Here is a 17,858-nt window from a genome sequence, read left to right on the forward strand (position 1 = left end):
CTAATAACACTTTGTCAGTTTAACAATTCATCTCTCTTTCGCGTGTCACGAAATAATATCCTTACAATTTGTATTCAGCAATTATTCTCATGAAATATTGATGAAACAACAATTGTAGATATTAATTCGTTAATTGGATTTGTTGGAGACAATGGGTGATTAATTAATTTGTCACTGTCAGTCGTTAAATCATTAGAAGTTGACGAACATGACAATGTTTGTAGGTTAGCCAGCTGTCACGAAAGATTACAGTATGACACGAGAGTAAAAATAAATCTCTATGGTTAAACTATAAGGCTGATAACTTAGCATTTTTTAATCCACTAGATGACCCGCGCGCAACTTCGCTTGCGTCACATAAGAGAATGGGTCAAAATTTTCCCCGTTTTTGTAACATTTTTTATTGCTTCTCTGCTCCTTTTAGTCCTACCGTGATGATATATAGCCTATAGCTTTCCTCGATAAATGGTCTATCTAACACTGAAAGAATTTTTCTAATCGGACCAGTAGTTCCTGAGATTAGCGCGTTCAAACAAACAAACAAACTCTTCAGCTTTATAATATTAGTATAGACTAGCTGACCCGCGCAACTTCGCTTGCGTCATATAAGAGAGACATAATTTTCCCCGTTTTTGTAACATTTTTCACTGGTACTCTGCTCCTATTGGTCGTAGCGTGATGATATATAGCCTATAGTCTTCCTCGATAAATGGGCTATCTAACACTGAAAGAACTGATTTTTTCAAATCGGACCAGTAGTTCCTGAGATTAGCGCGTTCAAACAAACAGACTCTTCAGCTTTATAATATTAAGTATAGATTATAATATTAGTATAGATTACTACCGAATAACTAACACAAGAGGAAAGGGCTTATCATACTATATCATTTAAGATGGCTGTTACAAACTCGGCCGATGACATTTAACGCACACTGAAATATGAAAATAAATAGACGGCTTTTACAAACATACAAATAACGGACACAAAGTACAACCAGACCCGAAACTATTATCTGAGGATCATAAAAATATTAGTTTCGTATGGGATTGGAACCCACGACCTCCCGGCACTGGTAGCGGCGTGGCTACCGCATTAACCACTGCGGCTGTCAAATTGTGGGAGGGTTTAGGCCTTGAGTCCACCACACTGGTGAAATGCGGGTAAGGGACTTTGCATGCTCTCAAGAAATGGGTTAAACAACTCTCAGGCATGCAAGGTTGCATCGCGATGTTTTATAAATCTATTACATGACACTAACTTACATATGTAAGTTGAGTCTTTCTGTCTGTTACGCTATCACGGCTAAATAGCTCAGCCGATTTTGATAAAATTTTGCATGGATATAGGTGACCCAGACCCAGTACCAAATAATATTATTATTGTAATGAGCCTGTATTGTCCCACTGCTGGGCAAAGGCCTCCCCCATAATAAAATAATACCAGTACCAAATTAAGTTTAAAATTTAAAATTTTCCCCCTTGCAACTGTAATACTAATCAATTAAAACTTATAGTATGCTAGGGAAGCTGCGTGCGTCAGCTAGTGATATTATTTATCACTATTTAAATAAGTATTCTAAACTTTTGAGAACCTCTACAAATAAAGCGCAAATAACACTTTAGTAAATAAAATAAAGTTTTTAAGATAACGACAGAACAATCCTTTACTTAGAGTATAACAAAACTAAAACTGGTTTTTGATAACTTAGAGCAATGTCAAATATTTGTATAATCTAGTCTATTCCTATCTTAAAATGTAACCTATGAATCTATTGGCTTATCTATACTAATCTATACTAATATTATAAATCTGAAGGAGCAGAGTAGTAACGAACGCAGAGAGAGAATGGGTCATAATTTTCCCCGTTTTTGTAACATTTTTTACTGGTACACCTCTCCTATTGGTCCTATAGCCTTCGTCGATAAATGGGCCATCTAACACTGAAAGAATTTTTCAAATCGGGCTATTAGTTTCTGAGACTAGCGAACTCAAACAAACAAACAAAGCTTTATAATATTAGTATAGATTTATTTATTATTAATTTTTTTAAATGATTATTATGAAAATTGAAAGTAAATTCAATTCAATTAATCGTGTTCTAGAACACCGTAGAACATTCCGATCTTAATAAAAACATCCTCAAATAAAGATTCGCTTTCCGTTCTATGACCTCAATTAACTAATTAATGATATAAGATAAAATAATAAATATGTGCGATTAATAGCAAAGAATTCAGGCGCCTGTACCGTATTTTAAATATCACAGCAAAAAAAACAAGTAATAAAAGTTTATAATATCTTATATATAAAATTTCCATGTCACAATGTTAGTTACCGTACTCCTCCGAAACGGCTTGACCGATTCTCATGAAATTTTGTGAGCATATTGAGTAAGTCTGAGAATCGGCCAACATCTATTTTTCATAGCTCTAAGTGACACTTTTTGTTATTTATATGGCACGACTACTTTTGCCGGGTCAACTAGTAATCTTAATATATAAAACTCTTCCGTTACTGACTGACTGATGGACAACGCACAGCCGAAACTACTGGGCTTAGAAGAGTAGAGGAGCACTAAGAGAGGATTTGTCGAAATTCCCTCCCAATGAGGGTGAAATTCCGAACGGGCAATCATCGCACAGCCTTAACTATAAAAGTTAGAAACATGACGAGTGCCTTTTATGAAGTAGAAACCCCCTACAATATTAATTTTTAGTATCCCCAAAGGGGTTAAAAAAGGGAATCAAAGTTTATATGGAAATCCATTCATTTTTGGAGCTAGAAGCTTGAAACTTCATATTTAGGATTTTTTAAATAAAGATACGCGTATTTCAGTTTTTTTGAAAAATCCTCCCCTAAGCGGTTGAAACACGACGAAGGGCATGAAAGTCAGTTTTTATTTCTCCCAATTTACGTAAGCGAATCCGGCGTCAACAAGTAATTAATAAAAAAAGCGTAACTTTCATTTTTTATTAAAAAAATAAGTCACTCGTTCGGAAATAGCATCGGGTTAAAGACCTCCATATTGTATAAACAAAAATAAAAAAAGTAATGAAACTGTTCGATGTTCAAACAAAGGTTTGCGCGCGAGGCGACCGCACGCCACGGCCAAGGCGAGCGCAAGGACAAATAATTGTGGCTTTTGCGTTGACATTATAGAAAAAAAAACGTTTAAATAGACGTGTTTTTAAAATTATAGTGCTATTTTAATGATTATTAAGTGATAATACGGACATTTTACTAGTTATATTGGAAATTAAAGTGCTTTTTGGACATTAAAAACATTAAATCATTCTTCTAATTAAATTGGAAATTTATGTGCATTGTGGATATTTTAAATAAATAATGCAAAATTAAAAGTGCATTTTAAAATTAAGTTAGAAATTATAGTGCATTGTGGATATTTTTAATAATAATACGAAATTAAAAGTGCATTTTGTATATTTTAAAATTAAATACGGAATAAAAAGTGCATTATTTGTGATTAATAAATATTTTGAAATGAAAATCAAGTTGTTTCAAAGTTAAACTTAACTTTTTTTGTGTAAGGCAGAATGCCAAAGAGGTTTTTAAATGAGATCGTGTATCCGTTTATAAAAAATAAAAATGTCATGGGAGTTCGAGGATAAATGCATTCGAGAAGTGGATTAGTGAAGCGCACAGAATTAAAAAAGTGAATTAAAAAAAACATTTAAACGTCAAATCGTGTGAATTTTTAAAGAAATTTTCGATTTATTTAATTTTAATAGTTCCTAGATTCGAATTAAATAATTATTTTACTAAAATCGTTTGGTAATTTAAATTCTACATATTATTACCATACGTTAGTGCTAAATCAGTTTAGGTAACATTAACTTTTTGCTGAGTTTTAAAGCAAAAACTTTAATGAGGACCAGTTGCAGAACCTTCAAATTTTATTGCACAAAAACCAAACCGAATAAAAAAAACTGATTTGAAAACTCATTTTTTTATCACCAAAGATTGCGCAAAGATCCTCATATGTTTAAGTGAATACGAACTTTTAATATTATAGTGTAATTTTACATTAATTTTCGAAATATTTTTCCGTTTGAGTCGTACAGTTTTTGCAACGCATACAGATTATAATCTAAGGAAGCGAGTACATTAACCTCTTGCGTATTTAAAGAATACTGTTTTATAAAAGACAGTGAAGGATTACCGAGATAAGTTTGAAAATAAAAATAGTTTCAATCTAAAACCGGAATAAGTCCACTACTGTTCTGATCGTAAATAAATAAAATATACTGTAAAGCAATTAATCTAGCTATAAACCTATTAATCTAATTATTGATACGCACGTCTAAACTATTAATAAAACAAAAAATATCTAGTTTAAAAATTAAATCCGTGCTTCATAGACTCAATCAAATTAAAAATAAAATATAAAAACGTAACAAAATAAAAAAAAATAACATAAAAAATCATAAAGACATTCGAATCATTCACTCATTCTAAAATCAAATCTTAACAACACAAAAAAAGACAAAACATTCACTCATTCTAAATTCAAATCTAAACCAAGTGACGCCACGTTTGAATAAAAAAACAATTATTTAAAAAGTTAATGTTTTAAATTGAAAATGATATTAAATTCAACCTTGTTGCTGCTGGCAGTTTGTGGTCGGAGGTTATGGCAGGCTCCTACCGGGCGTATCGTCGGCGGGACCAAGTCTGGCTTCGGACAATGGCCGTGGCAGATCTCCCTGCGACAGTACAGGACCTCAACGTACTTGCACAAGTGCGGGGCGGCGCTGCTGAACGAAAATTGGGCCATTACTGCCGCGCATTGTGTTGAACAGTGAGTATTTTTAAGTTAACATATTTTATAAGATTCCTACAAATTTTAGGCATGTAAAGTTTATCACGATGTTTTCCTTCATCGTTAGAGCTAGTGACAAATATTTCTCATCGCTTAACCTTTCTTCCAAACTATGTCGGAGTCGGCTTCCAGTCTCACTGGATGCAGCTGTATACCAGTGTTTTACATGAAGCGACTGCCTATCTGACCTCCACAATAACACGATACCCTTTGGTAAGACTGGTTGTCAGACTTTCTAGCTTCTGTCTACTGTTTATGATTTCCAAAGATCTTCGAAAATGACAGCCGGAACCCACAATGTAACGTGGGTTGTGGAGGTCAGATAGGTAGTCGCTTCATGTAAAATACATTATTCAGCTGCGTTCGGAGAGACTCTAACATAGAACTATCTACCCTACTACGAATCGATTGTGTATTTCATACACCTCTACCTGTAAAAATGCTTGCTGAAATCAGAAGCCCTGAGTGCAAATAGAAATGATTAGATCTTTTAGTCAAAAAGTAAGCTTTAAATTAGTATACTGTTTCGTAATTTTAAAATTACACTAATATCCGAATCATTAGTTTGGCGAATGCTGATCACGAAGTCTAGAATTTGATACCTGAGTTAGGCAAAATGCTACTGGGTTTGTCTGTTTTCTGATGGGATATTCGCATGGGCATAGTCCACCAGTGGGATAATGTTTACCTTTACATGTAATCGAACTTTAGACCCCACAGTAGGCCGTTTTTTAAACTACAATTCAAACCATATTACTACGAAAATAATGAACAATAACAGTTCTCAAAAATATATACAAAAGAATAATAAAACAATGAGTATTTAAATCATTTCCTGTATCTTCATTGATATATATTAGACATGGTAACACAAAGAGCTTATTTCTGTCATTTTTAAATTCATTTACATAATTTATTGTTCAAAATGAGTAATATTTTTCAAGGAAATCTATTTTTTTTGACACGCATTGTGACTGCTTTGTAGTCCGAGTGGTAGTGTAACCGACTGGCTGATGACAAGGCCCCGACTTCGATAAACGGGGAAAGTGTATCTGTATAATACCCGGCTATTAGTCTTTTATGGAATACTAGCTAACCCGCGCAACTTCGCTTGCGTCCAATAAGAATGGGTGAAATTTTTCCCCGTTTTTGTAACATTTATTACTGGTACTCTGCTCCTTTTGGTCGTAGCGTGATGATACATAATATATATAGCCTATGTCCTTTCTCCGGTATCAAAATATCTCCATACCAAATTTCATGGAAATTGGTTCAGTAGTTTAGGCGTGATTGAGTAGCAGACAGACAGACAGAGTTACTTTCGCATTTATAATATTAGTATCGATTTCTAAATAGTAGCCCGGAGTTTTATAACGTCTCTGGTATATGGCAATAATAATTGACGAAAACGTGCGTATTTCATACACCTCTGCCTATACCTTAGGGTATGACAGTCACGATGTGTGTAACTTATTGTTCAAATGAGTAATATTTTTCAAGGAAACATGTCATTTATATTTATTTTTTTTTGACATACATACATAATAACCTTTTTAGTACGAGTATACGCGACTATCTATCACATAGCCCATACTCGGGTCCGGCAATGTGATGTTAAATTATCTAATGGGATTTTTTTTTAATGGGAAGATATGTGATTTTATATACCTATCTATGTGTATACAGCCTGAAGAGTAAGCCACAAAAGTAGATGTATTTTAATTAATTTAGCAGTTTTATAGTTAAAATGGGACAAACATACATACACATCATGTCATTGTTTACAAGAGGAAAATCATGAAAGATATTGAAAGCCCTCTAGATGTCAATCTTCGTATGACTCGACAAATTTGCGTCCTTAGAAAAACCTTTGTGGTTTTCTATGCATTATGGATAATGCATTTTTTTAGTACTATACCCTTTTATATCTTTTATAAAAACTATTGAGTAAAAAATATATATTGACAGTTGTTTTCACACATTAGCGGTCACTTTATTTGTCAGATATGTTAACTGACACGCATCAATACGCTTTGAAACTGGTATTGTAGATTTATTAATATACCTCTATGAAAATCTTTTCTGTTACTGAGTGACTGACTGATGGACATCGCTCAGCCAAAACTACTGAACGTAGAAAGTTGAAAATTGATATGGAAATTTCTTAGAGAGTTTAGAAGAGTACTTAGAGAGGATTTTTGCAAATTCTCCCTCGAAGAGGGCGAAATTTCACGCGAGCAAGGCTGCGGGCGGATAGTCTTTCTATAAATTAGCCTATATATTGAGTTGCTTGGGGCGCTCTCCGCCATTATAGTATTTATGCCGAAACTAAAAAATTCGAGACCTTATGATCAGCAGTTGAATATACTATGGACTGAGCCACAGTGGCAGTCTTAAGTATAGCATAGTTATATCTTATTTCTATCATTACTTCAAGGCATTCAGAAGCTCATTATAACAATTACATTGCAATTTAATTGCAAACTGCACATCTATACAAAAAATATATACTTAAATAGTTTGTCTGTTTGAACGCGTTTATATCAGGAACTACTGCTTCGAATTGAAAAGTTATTGGTGTTCTGAATAGTCTATTTATTAAGGAAGGCTATTGGATATAAAACATTACGCTATGTGTAAAAGAAGTGGAGCAGCAATGAAATATGTTTGACTGTTTGTTTAAACGCGCTAAACTCAGGAAATACTAGTCCGAATTAAACAAAATTAAATCTTTTTTTTTTAATGGTCCGTTTATTGGGGAAGGCTTTAGACTAAATAACATCACGCTATGACTATTAGAAGAGAAGCAGCAACGAAAAATGTAACAAAGATAAGGAAAATTATGACCCATTCCCTCTTATGTGACGCAAGCGAAGTTGCTCGGGTCAGCTAGTTGCAATATAAAATTACATACATGTATCTTTTATTATTTATTTTCCTTAAGATGACCTATGTTATTGATTTGTTTCCAATGTCAATTTAATATGTTTTTTGTTGTATTTCTTGCTGTGTGGTTAGGACGAATCGATTCTCGTGAATTGATTGATATGACATATTTATTGACAGAAAAGGTTGAATGCGTATTTAAAATGACTTTGTGATGCAGTGGTGGTAAATGCGACTGTAGAACGTGAGGTCTAGGATTTGATTCGTTATGAGGATAATATTCAACAATTGTTTTTAAGGATTTCATCAAACATATTTTGCGTTTTATTACTAGATAGTTACTTAGGAGCGGATTTCCGTCTGTTAGTAATCGATATATAGCCAAGCCTTTCTTCCAATCTATGGTGGAGTCAGCTTAAGGATGGACTTACATGAAAATATAAAACAAAAGTCGAACATAATACATTATAGTATGTATGAACTTGTAATAAAATCTCTTTGGCTTCAAGAATCACAAATGAGTACACGGTTCATTAGGTTTCTTTCTGAGCTCGTGAGGTACCCAAATATCGAGCTTTTTTGTGTAGAGAAAGATATTATTGCAAGTTCATATATACTTTAATGCGAAAAGACTTTTTCTCCGACCTAATATAATATAAAAAATGTTTCGCCATTTCTATTTTAAGTTCCATGTAACAGGGGGCGTTTGCCATACACCAAACACGTTACTAAACTTAGAGTGTCATCTGAAATTGAAAAAAAAATGCCTTGCCTTACAAATGTCTTAATTAGTTCTTTTCCCCCCCAGCGTCCCCCCCTCCGAGCTGCTAGTCCGTTTGGGAGAGCACGACCTGGCCCAGAGCGACGAGCCCTACGGCTTCGTGGAGAGGAGAGTGCAGATCGTCGCCAGCCATCCACACTTCGACCCAGCTACGTTTGAATATGACCTGGCTTTGTTAAGGTAAGATACAGAATTAACTGACATTTTTCTTTAGGTTATTTTATTCTACAGACTTTATGAAAAGATCTTAACTGGGACTAATCACAAAGCCGAAGCGCATTGACTCCTTAGGCTTTTTAAGAAAATGCCACACAAAGGGATTGAGATTCAATCTAATCCAATAAATTTTCTGTGATTGTCCGAAAGTAGGGAGTTGTGATAACCTCTGCGCCTACGAGAGCGTGTCAGCTGTCGGGCCTACGCCTGACCTCTTACTGGTCGCGTTGGTTGTCCGTCCCATTGGACTATGAGAGTTCAGGGATAAGAAAGTGTGCTTGTATATTCTTGGACACTATAAACAAAGTCCTGCACAGTTGACTGATTTCAAAGAAACTGGCCATGGGAGACCACAGGCGATTTTCTAAATAACTATGACGTATTATTAATAAGAAGAAGAAAAAAAACAACGATAATCCTCATCACCAATTTCACGGAAGCACGTACATTCGATCAATGGTCACGATATTTCAAAGAATTGTCTTTTTTAATAATAGACCTCCTAGAAATACATTATTTCTTAGACTACTATAACTTTAAAGAATCTATAAAAGAACAAAACCTCATTGACAATAATACCCATTAATTTGGGCTATTTCAAATGACTCATAACTTATAAGAACTTGTTTCTGTGGTCAATAAAAAACAGACTATTTTGTCACATGGCATGTTTTAGTATGAACTAAATAAAAAATGACAAGTGTCACACTAAAACACGTTTTTAATTAATTTTAATTACCATGATTAATTGCAAAATTAGGATAAATTCGAATCCTCTACGTTTATTTTTATCCAGGAATTCTACTTTAAAGTATTAAGCCTTATTCTCATAGAGGTAGGCAGAGACCAAAGAACACCACTTACCCTGTTACCCCTTAGCGTTGTTTTTAGATGACTTTTAACGCTATTGAATAGATAAACTACCGTTAAAACTGTGCTCAGAAACTGGGGGTTAGTATGATCCTTACAAACTTCCCTTGCTTCATTCACATCCATACGTCTGGTCATAGGTTCAATGTTTTTTATAATTCCATTGCCCGCGAGTTCGTCTACGTAAAAAAAAACTCAGCCTAAAAGTATATTATGTGTTAATACAGGTTATAAACTATACGTGTACCAAATTTTGTCAAAATCCGATCAGGAGTTTTGGAATTATTGAGCAGCAAACTTACATCTATTGACAAACTTTCACATTAATTATCTATTATTATCCATCCTCACAAATTTTCGCATTAATAAAAGTACGATGATAAATTAATATTTTAGTATTTTACGACATAATAACGATATAATTAGTGACCACAGACGACCATAAAGTCATCATATAATTTATGTTTTGTCTGTCTCGGTAGCGGAATATAGTTTGTGCAAAAACAGTTAGCGCGTCAACCATTGCGACGAATTAGTTTAGAGTTCCCTGGCTTAAGCAAACAGTTGTGCTTTTGCTAAGCGTTAAGCTAATATAAGCAGGATAATAGCCTATTTTAATTTTGACTTTCAAATTCATAGCTTTATTAATAAAATCTATTCTTTCGTCAAAACTTCAAATCGTGTTTTGAAAGTTCCTACGTTTGGTTAGTAGGAAACAGCTAAATTAGAAATTTATTACATACACGAAGCTATCCTACGCAGACAAAATCATAGGCAAAACTTTATCAGCACAAATATAAGAAATGCGAAAGTCTTCTACGCTATTTCGCGGAAACTGCTGAAACGAATACGATTTTATTTAGCTTGACAAATAAGTTAAAGAACTGGGATCAAATATTGTCTACTGTTTCCAAAAAACAACCCTTAGCATACCGAAATAGGGCTGAAAATGTATACGCTTACAAAGCCACACGTTAGCTTGTTCAATATAAAACAAAGTTCTTCATTATAATAATACAGAACCAATAACAATGTTATATTTTTTCTCACACTTTTTATAAAAGGCGTCGCTCCGGCAACTATTCGGTCACTCGCCACTGCTCTTGACCTTATGAGGTTCAGTTTACACAATAGAGTGTTAAAACTACTATCAAAATATGTGTATCGTGTTATAACCCAGGTAACTGGGTTGTGGAGGTTCGATAGGCAGTCGCTCCGTGTAAAATACTGGTATTCAGCTGCATCCGGTGAGACTGGAAGCCGACTCCAACATAGTTGGAAGGCTTATTGGACAGTATAGTCCGACAAAGGTAGCTGTATCAAAGAACCGTAGATCAGAAGACCGCCTGTGAGTCACATAGAGCCCTGCCTCACTCGGACGCCATGGCGACGTCGCTGGCTACGTATCCAAGCAGTTAATATTGAAATGTATGTTACCTAATTCTCGTGGCGACGGTGTGGTAACGTGACATTTCAATATTAACTGCTTGGATACGTAGCTAGCGACGCCGCCATGGCGTCCTAGTGGGGGAAGGCTCTAAATGTTGTATATCTCTACCATTTGCGAACTTTGGTCAAAAGACTCTCTTCTAAGTTGTTAGATTATATAAAAATACAACATTCCTAATCAATAATATTTTTTCTGCTATAGAATAAATATAAAAAAGTTTTGTATGACCTAACACCTAAATAACTTTTTGCTCTCATTAGCAAACAAACAAACAAATCACTAATTGGCAAAACATTGAAACTATTTTTATAAATTCATTTACGTAATGGACGTTACGGTCAAATTTCATAAAAAGTTGGAATAAAAATATCATATTTGACCTCGGGAGTGTCACAGAAATAATTTTAAATATATAACTGCATACATAATAAATAATACGCCAGTTATACCCGAAGGTGTAGGCAGAGGTGTATAAAATACACCCATGTTTCGCCATTAACAATGTTAGTCCCATGTAATAGGGGGCGAGCCTTTTACTATCTACAGCGCACATTACTAAGCTACTATAGAGATTTTTTTGACCCGTTACTGTCCCACTGCAGGGCAAGGGGTCCCGAACGAGGAAGAGGGTAGGTCTTGAATCCACCACGCTGGCTGGGGACTTGCCCTCAAAAAATGTATCAAACAAATTTTAGGGATGCAAGGTTCCATCACAATGTTTTCATTCACCGTTAGAACAAGTGATAATTATTTCTAATACACACATAACTTGGAAAAGTCATTGGTGTCTTGCCTCGGGTTCGTACAATTTGTCCCGTGCCCGGCCCGGGAATCGTATGTGTGACCTCTTGATCAGCAGTCGGATACAACGACTGCGCCACAGAGGCAGTCAAATAAATGAATATAATTAATATACATAGTTAGGTATTATAATGATTTGTTATTTTAATATTTACGTTTTTATGTAGTAAACTAGCTTCCGCCTACGGTTTTGCTTACTAGGTATGTTGAAAAAAAAATATGATTTAATGTTTTGAATTAAAATGTATTTATATTTTTTTAATAAAATTATACTTCTATTAAAAATTATTATGTGCTATTTACATGCTTTAATATTTGTTGTTGATTCTATTTTCACATAACACAGTGGCTTTTTTTTATAAAAGACCCGCACTAAGAATTGCTCTTGGGTCGCGGGGACTTTTACAAACATACAAACAACAGACGCAATGGAACAAATATTTTTTAACCCACGACCTCCCGCAATGACGTGGTGACCTAAACCACTGCGCTACGGAGGCAGTCCTAGGCTAGTTTTAATGAAACTGGCCAACTGACAGCTTTGTACGAATATCGGTCAGAAGGACATATTTCACCTAACTATATTCTCGTTATGTGTCATGGCTAGTTCCAATAAAACTGGCCACCATGACCGAATGTTTTACTTTCTGCTCAATAATTATTCTTAACTTATTCCGGCCCGCGACTGCGTCCGCGTGAAAAGGTTTCCCGTAGAAAAAAGTATAATTGTGTATCTAGGTCACTTTATTATTATTATATTATTTAAGAATATTTATCCAAAATTTATCTACCTGGAAAAGCCTACCATGTGGCGTCTTCATCAAGGTATCCAACTTGAAAATTCTACCATGTGACGTCTTCATCTTGAAATCTCCGAGAAAAATTTTACCATGTGACGTCATCAGCATGAAATCTACCAGGAAAATTCTACCATATGACGTCTTCATCAAGGAGTCTACTAGGAAAATTCTACCATGTGACGTCTTCATCTTGAAATCTCCGAGAAAAATTTTACCATGTGACGTCATCAGCATGAAATCTACCAGGAAAATTCTACCATATGACGTCTTCATCAAGGAGTCTACTAGGAAAATTCTACCATGTGACGTCTTCATCTTGAAATCTCCGAGAAAAATTTTACCATGTGACGTCATCAGCATGAAATCTACCAGGAAAATTCTACCATATGACGACTTCATCAAGGAGTCTACTAGGAAAATTCTACCAAGTGACGTCTTCATCATGAAATCTAGGAAGGAAATTCTACCATGTGACGTCTTCATCATGAAATCTAGGAGGGAAATTCTACCATGTGACGCCCTCATCATGAAATCTACCAAGAAAATTCTACCATGTGACGTCTTCATCATGAAATCTAGGTGAAAATTCTACCATGTGACGTCTTCATCATGAAATCTACCAGGAAAATTCTACCATGTTACGTCTTCATCATGAAATCTAGGTGAAAATTCTATCATGTGACGTCTTCATCATGAAATCTACCAGGAAAATTCTACCATTGACGTCTTCATCATTCAATCTACCAGGAAAATTCTACCATGTGGCGTCTTCATCATGAAATCTACCAGGAAAATTCTACCATTGACGTCTTCATCATTCAATCTACCAGGAAAATTCTACCATGTGGCGTCTTCATCATGAAGTCTACCAGGAAAATTTTACCATTGAAAATGTGACTACCATGTGACGTCTTCATGACCAAAACAACGAGGGAAATTCTACCATGAGACGTCTTCATCACGAAATCTACCAGGAAAATTCTACCATGTGACGACTTCATCATGAAATCTAGGACGAAAACTCTACCATGTGACGTCTTCGTCAGTCAGTCAACTTTGAGTTTTATATATATAGATAGATAAACTCATCTTTCAGCAATAATAAACTCAATAACTTGCTTTCAAAAGTCAAAGATTCAATTCCTAATCGACATTGTGTGACTCATTTTTTTAGATTTTTTATAGTTTAGTTTATATTTATTAGTCTATTCATGACGTCAAACTAACCCTATAATATAGTCACAAAATTCTCAAAAATGGCTAGCACATAATTATTTTAAATATTAGTGATAAAATAACAGATTTGATATTAAATATAACACTTAACGTAACGGAATCGAATCTACTGCAAGCGTATCAAATTCCGAACACCTACTCATTTTATTTTGGCCTAAAAACATATGTTTTTAGCTTCTGATCTTTTGATCCGGAACAATATAATTAAGTAAAGCAGGACAGATTTTATGTTTTGAACATACATACATAATATCACGCCTGTTATAACCGAAGGTGAAGGCAGAGGTTTATGAAAAAAGACTCACATTTCGCCTTTAATATTAGTCCCATAATATAACAGGGGGCGAGCCTACTGCCATTTGCCGGGCACGTTACCAAACTCCGGACTACAATTGACGAATATTTTAATATAGTTATATTAGAAAGGATTCATATAGTACTTTGCCTAAACCGGGATTCGAATCTAAGACCCCATGACCAGCAGTCGGACTACCAACAGCGCCACAGAAACAGTTAAATTGTCTTTTATCATTACAAAAAGCAATAAATTGTTACTTGACAACCGAATAAAAGTAAAGTGTCTACAATTTTTTTATGTGAAGTCACGTCTCGTATAATTTAACATGAAATTCCCACATATTTGTTATAAAGTCGTATTTATATTCCAAATGTGCATTCAGGTGTCAATTAGATGTCGTTCAAAAGTTTAGGTATTGTGTTTCCATATGAAAATTTATTTTTAGATTATGTAATGAGAATAACAAATTTTCGTAGTTGTACCCACAATGACTGTGATGTTATGTTTAAAAAGACTTACAAACATGCAAACAACGGACACAAAGTACAACCAGACCTGAAACAATTATTTGTGGATTGCACCAATACCGCGCCACGGAGGCAGAGTGTAACAGGAGCCGACCGGTAAACGTTATTATGGGTTCTTCAACTCTTGGCGCGGTCATTTTATAGATGGCCGACCGCTTAGTGGTATGAACTGGGCGTCTCCGTGTTTCTGAGGGCACGTAAAAAGTCGATCCCGGTTGTTATTAATTAAGATAACAGTCGTTAATCCATGTCACAGACCTTCGGGTTTGAACAACTTTGACACTAGGTTGACCACAAATCATTCAATTAATAAATAAATGTTTCCTTTTTGCAGGTTCTACGAGCCGGTGACATTCCAGCCGAACATCTTACCAGTGTGTGTGCCTGATAACGATGATGATTACGTCGGTAAAACTGCCTACGTCACGGGATGGGGACGTCTCTTCGACGGTAAGAAACTATTATTGAATTAAAATATGATTAATAATAATTAGCACGTTTTCGTGTTAGTGTTACCCTCCAATTAAATAAGATTATCAATTAGGTATTCGAGCTCTATAGGCACAAGCTAAAATGTGATCAACTATCTTTTCAACCCTTTGGAACCCAAAGCGGAACAATTAAGAAATAGGCTCTTTTATACAATAATATGCTTGATTTGGGTTACCCACCTTACTAATTAGAAGCTTCATATTTCTTCTCTTGTCTTAAAAAGTACTTTGCCTAGCAGCGGCAAAGCCAAAACGTTGATGTATTTTTTTTGTTTCTAGTCCCTATCCCGCACTGAGCCACTGTGGTGTTTTCAAGGATAGACCCCTCCCTCATTCTAGGGAAAGACCCTCACCCAGCTGTGGGACAGTAATGGGTTATTGAATTAATTAATTTTATTCGTGTCTTATTTCCAGAGGGTCCATTACCCAGCGTGTTACAAGAAGTAAAAGTCCCAGTGATCAACAACACGGCATGTGAGGCCATGTACCAAGCAGCAGGATATAATGAACATATACCTAACATATTTATATGTGCCGGCAGAAGTCGCGGTGGAGCTGACAGTTGTGAAGGTAAATGAATTTACACAAGAGTATACATATATTGTAAGTTGACTATTTTTTAGAGACTGCTGGTATGTACCGGATCTTCTTATGAATCATTAATCTAGGTTTTGATCGTCGTTAAGCTACGCTTGCCGAAGTCTTTCAGTGGATGGGTGACCATCTTATACTTATCGATTTTCTCCGTGTTTCGGAAGGCACGTTAAAATGTGGGTCCCGGCTGTAATTATCGAAGATCTTTGATAGTCGCTAACAGTAGTCAGAAGCTTGAAAGTCTGACAACCAGTCTTACCGAAGCGTATCGCGTTATAACCCAGGTAACTGGGTTGTGGAGGTCAGATAGACAGTCGCTTCATGTAAAACACTGGTATTCAGATGCATCCGGTGAGACTGGAAGCCGACTCCAACATAGTTTGGAAGAAAGGCTAAGCCATGATGATGATGAATCTAGGTTTTGATTTTTCTTAATCTTCCGGATTATTTCTTTTGCCCAGAAATTGTAACAGGCAGATGGTGCTTTTGGTATTTATATTATGATAAAGTTCCTTTTTTCTAAAATTAATACGTCTTTATCAACATTAAAATACCATGCAAATGTTGCTTTTAAAAAATAACTTTTTTAAACCCGTTACTGTCCCACTGCAGGGCAAGGGTCTCCTCCTAACCAAGGCGGAAGGGTTAGGCCTTGAGTCTAAAAAATAACTAATTCTTATATTTTAAAATTCCTCTTAAATTTAATTTATGGATCTTTCGCTAAAACCTTGATCTGCATCATTTTGCTTCATGAAGTTAAAAACTCAATTTAACTTTACCTGGATTTAATTAAATATAAATGAAATTAACCAATAAAATCAATATTTGGCACACCTCACTTTAATTTAAAAATGTCTTATTTCTTTCAGGTGACAGCGGTGGTCCCATGGTTGTCCGTCGGGAACGCGACAACCGGTTCGTTCTGGGCGGCATCATCTCCTGGGGCATCGGTTGCGCTGAACCAAACCAACCGGGCGTCTACACCAGGATCTCCGAGTTCAGAGACTGGATCAACCAGATATTATTATTCTAGAATAATTAATGAAATATTCTATCGATTTTTTATCGGCAATGGTTTTGCCGATTTTTAAAGGTGGTTATAAAATAATGTCCTTTTGTAATCGGTTGGTTTTCTGGTTATATTTTGTAGTTGACATTGAAATAACTCTAAAATACTGTAATTGTAATAGCAATTTGTATAGCCGATTTAGAGATGGCAAAAATTATAGCCGATTTAAAACGACAATAACTATAGCCGATTTAAAAGCGGCAACAACTTTAGCCGATTTTGAAACGGCAATATTTTATAGCTGTTTTTATGTGGTTCCAATAGCCTTTTTGTGAAATGGATATTTTTATTTAACTTTGCCAATAAATGGGTATTATATTAATAGCTTTTTGTAAAAAGGCTAAAGTATTTTAAAGCGACTTAAAGAGTATTTTTTATAAATTTTAAAACAATAAATTGGTGCTTAATGTTCCAAAAAATATATTTATTATAGAAAATTATGAAAATAATCGAATTAATATGGGGAGCTAATTAATGACAAATTGTCATATTTTTGGACATTTTCCAAAATTAAAATTAGGGTGACCAATAAAAAAAAGTATTTGAAAAATATCCTATTGTCTCTATGGTATGTCCTCAATTAGTTTTTAATTATTTGAAATAAAATAAACTATACGAATTTATATACTAAGTAACATACTTCTGTAAAAATATTTTAGATATTTTGCCAAGGGCATAAGTTCCATTCTCGGACATTTATTTAAATTAAAAGTATTAGTTAATTTATAGAAATAAGGGAGTCCGTCCATAATTTATTTTTAGCTAATTATTTGTAAATATTTCTCATTTTTTTTTAAATATAGAAATGCATTTATTATTTTTATTTAATTAGCCATAACATTAGGATGAGTTCTGATTTTATGAATTTATTAAATCATTTTAAACGTTTTATTTGGTTTTTATTTTGCCCCCTTATTAATATTACTACTAATAAAACAAGTGCGAGAGTTAGTATGGATGAACATATGTATGTTTGTTACTCTTTAATTATAAAAATA

General features: G+C 34.6%; 1 protein-coding gene across 1 annotated transcript in view; it reads left to right on the plus strand.

Annotated features, from left to right (window-relative positions):
- The window catches only part of Np (serine protease notopleural), a 57,287-nt gene extending 39,538 nt beyond the window's left edge, over nt 1–17,749 (plus strand). The window contains exons 6-10 of the mRNA XM_076132307.1: nt 4,637–4,820; nt 8,536–8,688; nt 15,041–15,156; nt 15,612–15,767; nt 16,661–17,749. Of these exons, the coding sequence (XP_075988422.1) occupies nt 4,637–4,820; nt 8,536–8,688; nt 15,041–15,156; nt 15,612–15,767; nt 16,661–16,824 (773 nt within the window). The 3' untranslated portion in view covers nt 16,825–17,749. The remainder of the gene's footprint in view (nt 1–4,636; nt 4,821–8,535; nt 8,689–15,040; nt 15,157–15,611; nt 15,768–16,660) is intronic.
- The last annotated feature ends 109 nt before the right edge of the window (nt 17,750–17,858 follow it).

This window comes from Anticarsia gemmatalis, chromosome 27 (genome assembly GCF_050436995.1).
Source record: "Anticarsia gemmatalis isolate Benzon Research Colony breed Stoneville strain chromosome 27, ilAntGemm2 primary, whole genome shotgun sequence".
NCBI classification, from domain to species: domain Eukaryota; kingdom Metazoa; phylum Arthropoda; class Insecta; order Lepidoptera; family Erebidae; genus Anticarsia; species Anticarsia gemmatalis.